At 47.0% G+C, this 12,289-nt stretch overlaps 1 protein-coding gene across 1 annotated transcript in view; it reads right to left on the bottom strand.

The window, feature by feature from the left end:
• Positions 1-1,699: 1,699 nt before the first annotated feature.
• The window catches only part of LOC139257743 (aldo-keto reductase family 1 member D1-like), a 37,702-nt gene continuing 27,112 nt past the window's right edge, over positions 1,700-12,289 (bottom strand). Inside the window, exons 6-7 of the mRNA XM_070874606.1 lie at positions 4,508-4,590; positions 1,700-3,913 (exon numbers count right to left, since the gene is read on the bottom strand). Of these exons, the coding sequence (XP_070730707.1) occupies positions 3,871-3,913; positions 4,508-4,590 (126 nt within the window). The 3' untranslated portion in view covers positions 1,700-3,870. The remainder of the gene's footprint in view (positions 3,914-4,507; positions 4,591-12,289) is intronic.

Raw genomic sequence — 12,289 nt, 5'->3', positions numbered from 1 at the left:
AGGTCAGAGACAATGCTCTCATGCAAGATGTGCGCATCATGGATGAAGCCTGGAAAATTAGCATTTGCTGCCATGATTATTTGGTTATGGTCGACAACGAGTTGCGCATTCAAGGAATGGAATCCCTCTCGATTACAAAATACCTCCACATCCTGCAAAGATGCTTTCAGGGTGATGTGCGTACTGTCTATTGCTCGCTGCACCTTGGGGAAGTTTGTTATTCTTGAGAAACCCAAAGCCCTCCCGGTCTGTGCCTCCCTGGTCATAGGGAAGCTTATAAAGTCCATCCTGCAAGTGTAAAGGGCTTGAGTCACATGTCGAATCTGCAGCCTACCAGCACCATCAGGACTGCACGTCCGTTGAGGTAAAGGTTACTGCGGCACTATCCTTCTCTGCATCGGGCAATGTGTGGCATGCGAAGAGATATCACAGATGTCGCTAGCTGAAGCTTGAAAGGAGCCCTATGTGTAGAAGGTTAGTGCGCAGTAACCTTTACCTCAACGGACAGTGCATTCCTGATGGTGCTGGCAGGCTGCAGATCTCCCTTGATGAGCTGGCATTTCTCAGGGATGACCTCCTTTCAGAAGCGCAGCCTCCTAAGGCAGGTGTTATCGGACAAGTTCAGGTATGATTGCTTTTCCCTGTAAGTTCGTCGGATGTACAGTCTCCTACTCCACATCAGTCTGCCACCTCTTTGATTGGGCTCTTCACTAAACCCAACTTCAGTCTCCAGCATGTGAGCATTTACTAATAATGGTACAGACCCCATCATTATCACTATTGCTATAAACGCCCTTTGTACTAATATAAATATAAATGTGAGTATCACAAGCTAGCATTAATCGTTTGCATGGATCATATAGAACAAGTAACTTATTAGAGCATAACAGGTCCCTAGCCTTCTCGAAAGCTGTCTCTTGAGATTTACCCCAAACCCAGTCAATACCCTGACGTAGCAACATGTGCAAAGGTTCTAACAACGTGCTCAGCCCAGGTAGAAAGTTAACAAAGTAATTGAGGAATCCCAGAAATGAATGCAGCTCCGTCACATTTTGGGGTCTAGGTGGTCTTGATGGTCTCCGTCTTGGAGTCCGTGGGCCTGATGCCATCAGCTGCGATCTTCCTCCCCAAACATTCAACCTCTGGCACCAGGAAAACACACTTGGAGCGTTTCAGCCTGAGTCCCACTCTGTCCAGGCGATGTAGGACTTCTTCCAGGTTGTGTAGGTGTTCTGTGGTGTCAGTGATCAGGATTTCACCTTGGAACACGACAGTCCTCGGGACGGATTTTAGCAAGCTCTCCATGTTCCGCTGGAATTTTGCAGCAGCCGAACGAATCCCAAAGGGGCATCGGTGGTAAATAAACAGTCCCTTGTGCATGTTAATGCACGTCGGCTTTTTCAAGGATTCAGCCAGCTCTTTAGTCACATAGGCAGAGGTCAGGTCCAACTTGGAAAACGACTTCCCGCCCTCCAGTGTTGCAAATAGGTCGTCTGCCTTCGGTAGTGGGTACTGGTCCTGTAGTGAGACTCGGTTGATTGTCACCTTGTAGTCCCTGCAAATTCGGAGATCAACGAAATCTTCCCCTTCAACAAATCATTCTAAAATACCAATGGAAGCCATGGTCGCATGAAAGTTCGTATTTCTTTACTCGTCACCAGTTAGTGTGTATGAAATAATCTCACGAGGCCAAGTACTGTAAGCTGAAATTAGTATGACCTTGGTTTCTTTATTAAAACTCCAGAGTGTCTAAACAACAAGGTAGCAAGCCTTTTATACCAGCACGAAGTGTGGGTGACCCGTAGGATTCCCGCAGTCACGCCATCTGGTGGCAACTATATATAGCTACATACATAATAGTGAGTGTCCGTGGTTTCAAGATGCAGCTTGTATTTATTACAATGTAAGTTATTTGGGACTGTCAATAAGTGTCCCTTTTAGCAGGTGACTGTTTTTTGGGGTTGTCGGATTGTACAGGTTTCATTGTAATCGGCCTGGTGCTGGGAACACTGCATTTTCACCACAATGATGCTGGACTTAAAGGGTTAAATTATGAGGCCAGTTTGCACAACCTTGAGTTTAGCCGGTTATGGGGTAATTGGATTGAGGTGTTTAATTGATGAAAGGATTCAATAGATTGAGAGAAACTATTTCCGTGGGTTGGGCAATGCAGAATACGTGGGCAGAATATTCCAATTAGAGCCAGACCATTCAGGAGGGAAATCAGAAAGCACCTTTTCACACACAGGAGAGTGGAAATCTAGAATGTTCTCCCTTTGTTGAAATGCTGCTCCAAAGTTTAAAAATACGTAAAAGTTACAACACGGAAATAGGCCATTCGGCCCAACCAGTCCATGCCAGTGTTTACCCTGCACACGAGCAAATAGTCCTAATCACATTTACCCCTCCTTCAATTCCATTTCCTCCACCCACCGATCCAGTCTAATCTTGAATGCCTCAGACACTAACTCTGGAAGTGAATTCCACAGCCTCACAACTCTCTGTGAAGATGTTTCTCTTGTTCTCTCTTCTAAATCTCGAACATTTAATCTTGTATCTGTGGCCCCTCGTTCTTCACCCCTCAACCACTGGAAACAATCTGCTTCTATCTACCCTGTCCCATCCTTTCATAACTTTAAACACTTCTATCATGTCGACCCATAATCTGTAATGTTGTAATGAAAAGCTCAACCAGCAATGACTTTCTGAATGTTAGCGACGAGAACACTGACTTGTCTGACTCATGGCTCTCGGTTTTTCTGGGGCTGAGTGTTACCTGACCTGTGACCTGTGGTTAGGTACAGAGCAAAGGTCACGGTCAGTGTGATGTCACCAGTGTCTCATTAACACACAGGTCGCGTTTGTGGCTCATTACCATTAATGGCCGGTACATCATGAGCACAACTGAAAAATCCCAGCCCTATTTTAATAGCAACTCCCTCCCTTCTGAGGTGCAACGATGTTCGTGCCATAACATCTTTGACAGTAAGAACATGAGCAGCACTAATTGGAGCGCTAAACAGACACAGCAAGATAGCACCCAATTTTCTGATGCACTGCAACTCAGGAAGTGGCCACTGATTAGGCCCTAAACCAAACTTAGGAATATCGCTCATGCCGCAATTTACTTTCCCTCAAAAACCAACAAGCAACAATAAGTACAGAAAAATAACTAGAGAGGGTACAGAGGAGATTTACGAAGATGTTGCCTGGACTAGAGAATTTTGGCCAAGAAGAAAGATTGGATAGGCTGGGGTTGTTTTCTTTGGAACAGAGGAGGCTGAGGGGAGACATGATTGAGATGTACAAAATTATGCGTGGCTTGGATAGAGTGGATAGGACGGACATGTTTCCCTCAGCAGAGGGGTCAACAACCAGGGGGCATAGATTTAAAGTAATTGGGGGGCGGTTTAGAGGAGATTTGAGGGGAAATGTCTTCACCCAGAGGGTGGTGGGGGTCTGGAACTCACTGCATGAAAGGGTGGTAGAGGCAGAAGCCCTCACCACATTTAAAAAGTACTTGGATGTGCACCTGAAGTGCCGTAACCTACAGTGCTACGGACTGAGAGCTGGAAAGTGGGATTAGGCTGGATAGCTCTTGGTCGGCCGGCACGGACACAATGGGCTGAAATGGTCTCCTACCGTGCTGTAAATTTCTATGGTTCTATGGGGCGATAAGAAAAGGGATTTTACAAACATCAGGCACTACAAAAAATTTAAGACGATCTTTCTTTTCATTTCCAATCATTTTGCTCAGAAGAAAGTGATTGCTGGTGTGTACTGCGAGCCTCAATTCAGTTCCATCCACCCCCATTCAGGAATCCTGCATCACTTGTCCATCCTTGTACCTCTCGCGACAGACTCTGGAGTTCAGTATTCATCGTTGAAGGGATATTCTGGGTGATCGCTCCACCTACAGCAACAAAACAGGGAGTGATGGGTTAAGGTGAGGCAACAAAATCCATGCATGGCATGGCCGGGCCCCACCAATGTCCCTGTTAGCAGATTGCACAACTGAGGCACAGAGACCATAAGCTCCTGAATGGTGGGGGTGGTGGGGGGGGGGACCGTGGGGAGGTAATCCTGCTCCTCCCAGCCCACAAGGAGTGAACCCTGAGGTGATCCTCGCCTCACTGCAGCTGTGGGAGTCCCAGGGCCTGGGAACCCCGGCAGTTACACCTGCGAAGCAGGTTAAAACCGAGGATCCAGATAAAGATGGTACAGTTGGCCTCAGTGCTAATGCAGTAGGTAGAGGGAAAATCAACTTGCTCCTGATGGTTATCCAGTGACTGCTAATGGGAAGTGTTGTTGCAGGGTGAGTCTAGGGCTGGGGTTGGACGAGATCAGCCTGAACCAGGACCACACCAAGTGGCACATCTACCCACTGAGCCATCAGGGTTCGGTGGGGTTGAACAATAATAGTTATTTTGCCTTAAACAGTTGGAGGCTGCATTAGATGTGAAAGGTTCCTGACACTGATTCCTGGTTTCACAGATGGGAAGCTTACATCAAAAGTTCCACATATCGCTGGTTTCTGTTGAGAGCACTGATCTTTTTCATTTCTTCACCCGTCAAAGAAAAGTCAAAAATCTAAGAAATGAGAGAAATCAGAGACAGTGAGGGGAACAAGAAATAAATTAAACATTATATTGGTTAAAAGTTACTGAAACTGCTGCTCCCTCTCAAATGATTCATCAGCTGCAATAGTTTTCACTGTGGCCTCACTGTGGATCTCACTCCCAATCCAACTTAAGGCGGAGAGTAATCTGATAGAGGTCTTTAAAATAATGAAAGGGTTTGCTAGGATAGATGTACAGAAGATGTTTCTACTTGTGGGGCAGTCCAAGGGGCTGTAAATATAAGATAGTCATTAATAAATCCAATGGGGAATTCAGGAGAAACTTCTTTACCCAGAGAGTGGTGAGAATGTGGAACTCGCTACCACAGGGAGTGGTTGGACGAAAAGTGTCATGTATTCAACCAGCAATGTAACCCAGGTATAATCTGACCTAAGTTGTACACTGTGAGAACAATGACCACTTGGTGGTGAACTTGTGGGAGACACTCCTAACCTGGAGCTTCATAAGAACATAAGAACATAAGAATTAGGAACAGGAGTAGGCCATCTAGCCCCTCGAGCCTGCTCCGCCATTCAAAAAGATCATGGCTGATCTGGCCGTGGACTCAGCTCCACTTACCCGCCCGCTCTCCATACCCCTTAATTCTCTTATTGGTTAAAAATTTATCTATCTGTGATTTGAATACATTCAATGAGCTAGCCTCAACTGCTTCCCTGGGCAGAGAATTCCACAGATTCACAACCCTCTGGGAGAAGAAATTCCTTCTCAACTCGGTTTTAAATTGGCTCCCCCGTATTTTGAGGCTGTGCCCCCTAGTTCTAGTCTCCCCAACTAGTGGAAACAACCTCTCTGCCTCTATCTTGTCTATCCCTTTCATTATTTTAAATGTTTCTATAAGATCACCCCTCATCCTTCTGAACTCCAACGAGTAAAGACACAGTCTACTCAATCTATCATCATAAGGTAACCCTCTCATCTCCGGAATCAGCCTAGTGAATCGTCTCTGTACCCCCTCCAAAGCTAGTATATCCTTCCTTAAGTAAGGTGACAAAAACTGCATGCAGTACTCCAGGTGCGGCCTCACCAATACCCTATACAGTTGCAGCAGGACCTCCCTGCTTTTGTACTCCATTCCTCTCGCAATGAAGGCCAACATTCCATTCGCCTTCCTGATTACCTGCTGCACCTGCAAACTAACTTTTTGGGATTCATGCACAAGGACCCCCAGGTCCCTCTGCACCGCAGCATGTTGTAATTTCTCCCCATTCAAATAATATTCCCTTTTACTGTTTATTTTCCAAGGTGGATGACTTCACATTTTCCGACATTGTATTCCATCTGCCAAACCTTAGCCCATGCGCTTAACCTGTCTAAATCTCTTTGCAGCCTCTCTGTGTCCTCTACACAACCCGCTTCCCCACTAATCTTTGTGTCATCTGCAAATTTTGTTGCACTACACTCTGTCCCCTCATCCAGGTCATCTATGTATATTGTAAACAGTTGTGGTCCCAGCACCGATCCCTGTGGCACACCACTAACCACCGATTTCCAACCCGAAAAGGACCCATTTATCCCAACTCTCTGCTTTCTGTTAGCCAGCCAATTCTCTATCCATGCTAATACATTTCCGCTGACTCCGCGTACCTTTATCTTCTGCAGTAACCTTTTGTGTGCACCTTATCGAATGCCTTTTGGAAATCTAAATACACCACATCCATCGGTACACCTCTATCCACCATGCTCGTTATATCTTCAAAGAATTCCAGTAAATTAGTTCAACATGATTTCCCCTTCATGAATCCATGTTGCGTCTGCTTGATTGCACTATTCCTATCTCGATGTCCCGCTATTTCTTCCTTAATGATAGCTTCAAGCATTTTCCCCACTAAAGTTGTTACACTAACCTGCCTTTTGTCTGCCCTCTTTTTTTAAACTGAGGCATTACATTAGCTGCTTTCCAATCCGCTGGTACCTCCCCAGAGTCCAGAGAATTTTTGTAGATTATAACCAATGCATCTGCTATAACTTCTGCCATCTCTTTTAATACCCTGGGATGCATTTCATCAGGACCAGGGGACTTATCTACCTTGAGTCCCATTAGCCTGTCCAGCACTACCTCCCTAGTGATAGTGATTGTCTCAAGGTCCTCCCTTCCCACATTCCCGTGACCAGCAATTTTTGGCATGGTTTTTGTGTCTTCCACTGTGAAGACCAAAGCAAAATAATTGTTTAAGGTCTCAGCCATTTCCACATTTCCCATTACTAAATCCCCCTTCTCATCTTCTAAAGGATCAACATTTACTTTAGTCACTCTTTTCCGTTTTATATATCGGTAAAAGCTTTTACTATCTGTTTTTATGTTTTGCGCAAGTTTACTTTCGTAATCTATCTTTCCTTTCTTTATTGCTTTCTTAGTCATACTTTGCTGTCGTTTAAAATTTTCCAAATCTTCTAGTTTCCCACTAACCTTGGCCACCTTATACGCATTGGTTTTTAATTTGATACTCTCCTTTATTTCCTTGGTTATCCACGGCTGGTTATCCCTTCTCTTACCGTCCTTCTTTTTCACTGGAATATATTTTTGTTGCGCACTATGAAAGAGCTCCTTAAAAGTCCTCCACTGTTCCTCAATTGTGCCACCATTTAGTCTACGTTCCCAGTCTAACTCTGCCCTCATCCCACTGTAGTCCCCTTTGTTTAAGCATAGTATGCTCGTTTGAGACATTACTTCCTCACCCTCAATCTGTATTACAAATTCAACCATACTGTGATCACTCATTCCGAGAGGATCTTTTACTAGGAGATCGTTTATTATTCCTGTCTCATTACACAGGACCAAATCTAAGATAGCTTGCTCCCTTGTAAGTTCTGTAACATACTGTTCTAAGAAACAATCCTGTATGCATTCTATGAATTCCTCCTCCAGGCTACCCCGTGCGATTTGATTTGACCAATCGATATGTAGGTTAAAATCCCCCATGATTACTGCCATTCCTTTTTCACATGCCTCTATTATTCCCTTGATTATTGTCCGCCCCACCGTGAAGTTATTATTTGGGGGCCTATAAACTACGCCCACCATTGACTTTTCCCCCTTACTATCTCTAATCTCCACCCACAATGATTCAACATTTTGTTCATTAGAGCCAATATCATCTCTCACAACTGCCCTGATATCATCCTTTATTAACAGAGTTACCCCACCTCCTTTCCCTTCTTGTCTATCCTTCTGAATTGTCAGATACCCCTGTATGTTTAATTCCCAGTCTTGGCCACCCTGCAACCACGTTTCTGTAATGGCCACCAAATCATACCCATTTGTAATGATTTGTGCCGTCAACTCATTTACTTTATTTCGAATGCTGCGTGCGTTTAGGTAGAGTGTTTTAATACTAGCTTTTAAACCATGATTTTTAGTTTTGACCCCTCCTGCAGCCCCTTTATCTTCATACATATTGTCCCTTCCTATCACCTTGTGGTTTACACTTACCCCAGGGCTACTCTGCTCTGTTGCCTCCTGCCTTTTGCATTCAGATATAAAAGGGGAGGCTCCACCCACTTCCTGCACTTGAGTACGAAGGAATAAAGGACAGGTCACAGACTGACCTTCTCTCAAGCATGGGCCTCGTGTGTATTTATACTGTATAGTAAGGACGTATCAATGGCGACGAGAAATTGGGATTTAAACCACGCGAGCATGACCACTAGCAGAACAGACGAGAGGTACTGTGTTAAGGAATGGTTGGGACAGAGATTCAACATTGTTAAAGCAGCACACAGTTCTCCAGGCAGACAAGGGCAATCGGGCATGCCCCAACATGTAGTCGAACCCAGAGGGGGAGTTCCACAGAGACAATGGCAAGCTGAACGGCGATTCACGCCATTGCAAGGGCCAATGTGGCCAGTAATGGGGCCATCAACATCTGTTAATGGTGCACTCAAGGACAATAACAGGGGCAGTCAGGGACGATCGACTGGCAAGGGACCTTTTGTTTCAAACCGCAGCTCATGTTGGAGGCATGGAGGCACACACTCAGCCGGAGTTTGCAGAGATGAGCAAAATACCTGCAGAAATTGCAGAAATGAATGCTGGGGGAAATCGCTGGAAGCTGAAGTTCAGCGAGTTCATGTGGAGCACGTATACAGTTCATACACCAGGATGCCACCGATAATGATGAAAGTGCTCCTCAATGGCATCCCAGTATCAATGGAGCTAGACACGGGGGCCAGCCAGTCCCTGATGGGTACCAAACAGTTTGAAAAGTTGTGGGCGTCCAAGGCCAGGAGGCCAAAATTATCGCCGGTTGACGCATAGCTACGGACATACACAAAGAAGATCATTCCGGTGCTTGGCAGCGCCACAGTAGTCGTGACCCACAAAGATTCGGAGAACAGTTTGCCACTCTGGGTTGTACCGGGGGATGGTCCAGCACTACTGGGGAGGAGTTGGATTGCTGTCATGAACTGGAAATGGGGCGATGTCAATGCAATTTCCTCTGTGGAGCGAGTATCATGCTCACAGATCCTGGACAAATTTGACTCATTATTTCAACCCGGCATTGGCACTTTCATGGGGGCCAAGGTAGTGATTCACATAAACCCGGACACCAGGCCAGTACACCACAAGGCCAGGGTGATGCCGTACGTGATGCGGGAAAAGATAGAAGGCAATTTGGACCGCCTACTGAGGGAAGGCATCAGCTCATCAGTCGAATTCAGTGACTGGGCGAGCCCAATTGTGCCGGTGCTCAAGGCGGATGGGTCGGTCAGGATATGTGGTGATTACAAGGCCACCATCAAGCGACGCAATCCGGTGGAAAACTTTTTTCAAAATTGGATCTGACCTCAGCTTACATGACCCAGAAGCTGGCGAATGAGTCGAAGAAGCTGACCACCATCACGACACACAAGGGGTTGTTTGAGTACAACAGATGTCCGTTCGGGATTCGCTCGGCCGCCGCGATCTTCCAACGAAATATGGAAAGCCTCCTCAAGTCGATTCCAGGGATGGTGGTTTTTCAAGACGACATCCTCATCACGGGTTACGATACTGAAGAACACCTCCACAACCTGGAGGAGGTGCTACGCAGACTGGACCGGGTAGAGCTGCGACTGAAAAAGGCGAAGTGCGTCTTCCTAGCTCCAGAGGTAGAATTCCCGGGGATGAGGGTAGCAGCAGACGGGATCAGCCCTACTGCGTCCAAGACGGAAGCAATCCAGAGAACACCCAGACCCCGTAACACGACGGAGCTGCGTTCGTTCCTGGGGCTCCTGAACTATTTTGGTAACTTTCTTCCCAAATTGAGCACGCTGCTAGAGCCGCTACACATGCTCCTTCGCAAAGGTCGCGAATGGGTCTGGGGGGACAGCCAGGAAAGGGCTTTTAATAAAGCACGCAATTTGTTATGTTCCAACAATCTGTTAACGCTATATGACCCATGTAAGAAACTTGTGTTAACGTGCGATGCGTCGTCCTAAGGTGTCGGGTGTGTGTTGCAGCATGTCAATGCCAAGGGTCAGTTACAGCCGGTAGTTTATGCCTCCAGAAGTCTGTCCCAGGCAGAAAGGGGCTACGAGATGATAGAAAAGGAGGCGCTCGCATGTGTATATGCGGTAAAGAAAATGCACCAGTACCTGTTTGGCAGGAAATTTGAACTGGAGACAGATCACAAACCTCTAACGTCCCCTTTGGACGACAACTAGGCCATAAATGCAAACGCATCGGCCCGCATACAGAGGTGGGCACTCACGCTAACCGCCTATGACTACACAATTCGGCACAGACCGGGCACCGAAAACTGCGCCGATGCACTCAGCAGGCTCCCGCTAGCTGCCACTGAGGGGGCTACCGAGCATGCTGCTGAGATGGTCAAGGCTGTTGAAGTTTTCGGAAGCGAAGGCTCACCTGTGACAGCCCGTCAGATTAAAGTCTGGACAAATAGAGACCCGCTATTGTCTCCAGTCAAGAAATGTGTCCTGAATGGGGACTGGGCAGCCACGTACAGGGCATGCCCTGAGGAATTTAAACCATTTCACAGGCGCAGGGATGAACTCTCGATTCAGGCCGATTGCCTACTGTGGGGAAACCGAGTAGTCATGCCCCAGATGGGCAGAGCGGTGTTCATCAGAGAACTCCACAATGAGCACCCGGGCATTGTCATAATGAAGGCAATTGCCAGGTCACACGTTTGGTGGCCAGGGATAGACGCAGATCTGGAACTTTGTGTTCGCAGGTGCAACACATGTGCCCAGCTGGGCAATGCACCCAGGGAAGCCCCCCTTAGCCCCTGGCCATGGCCTGCCAAGCCTTGGTCACGCATCCGTGTGGACTACGCAGGTCCTTTCATGGGAAAAATGTTTTTGGTTGTAGTAGACGCCTACTCCAAATGGATCGAGTGTGACATTTAAAATTCAAGCACATCCTCTGCCACGGTAGAAAGTCTACAGGCAATGTTCGCCGCCCACGGTCTACCGGACATCTTGGTCAGCGACAATGGCCCGTGCTTCACAAGCACTGAATTCCAGGACTTCATGGCAGGCAATGCAATTAACCATGTCAGAATGGCAACGTTCAAGCCGGCCTCAAACGGCCAGGCAGAACGAGCAGTGCAGGTAATAAAACAGGGGATGCTCAGAATCCAAGGGGGTTCCCTACAAAGCTGCTTATCACGCTTCCAGATCCTGACCACAGTCGCTCACAGGGGTTCCACCCGCAGAGCTGCTAATGAAAAGGACGCTCAAAACCCGGTTATCCCTTATACACCCCACCATGAAAGAAATTGTCGAGAGCAGGCACCAGTCACAATATGACTACCATGACAGGAATGCGAGGGCGCGATGTATTGATGTAAATGACCCTGTTTTTGTCCTCAACTACGCTGCAGGGCCCAAATGGCTCGCAGGCACTGTGATTGCCAAAGAGGAAAATAGGATTCTGGTAGTGAAACTTCCCAATGGACAAATCTGCCGCAAACATGTGGATCAAACAAAAAGGAGGTTCAGCAACCCCATAGAAGAAGCAGAGGAAGAACACAATATAGAGTTCACTCCTCCACAGGTGACCGAACACAGAGACCAAAGGGAGGAGAGCCCAGTCACTGTGGGCAGTCCGGATAGGCCTGAGGCAGCGCAAACAGCAGACACTCAGGCCAGCACCCAACAACCAGAGCCCCAACTCAGGCGCTCTACAGAGAGCGTAAACTACCAGAGAGACTCAACCTGTGATCCCAATAAGACTTTTGGGGGGGAGGTGATGTCATGTATTCAACTAGCAATATAACCCATGTATAATCTGACCTAATTGTGCACTGTGAGAACAATGACCACTAGGTGGTGAACTTGTGGGAGACACTCCTAACCTGGATCTTCAGATATAAAAGTGGAGGCTCCACCCACTTCCTGCACTTGAGTGCTAAGGAATAAAGGACAGGTCACAGACTGACCTTCTCTCAAGCATGGGCCCCGTGTGCATTTATAGTGTATATTAAGGACGTATCAAAAAGCATCGATGAATTTAAGGGGAAACTAGACAAGTGCACGAGGGAGAAAGGAGGAAGGTTATGTTGCAAGGGTCAGATAGAGACAGGTGGAAGGAAGCTCGTGTGGAGCAGAACCAGTGGAATGGATCGTATCAAACCCTGGTTAGGCCGCAGCTGGAGTACTGTGTGCAGTTCTGGGCACCACATTACAGGAAAGATGTGGTTGCACTA

Source organism: Pristiophorus japonicus, unplaced genomic scaffold (assembly GCF_044704955.1).
Source record: "Pristiophorus japonicus isolate sPriJap1 unplaced genomic scaffold, sPriJap1.hap1 HAP1_SCAFFOLD_905, whole genome shotgun sequence".
In the NCBI taxonomy this organism is placed as follows: domain Eukaryota; kingdom Metazoa; phylum Chordata; class Chondrichthyes; family Pristiophoridae; genus Pristiophorus; species Pristiophorus japonicus.
This window is presented reverse-complemented; position numbering and strand designations above follow the sequence as displayed.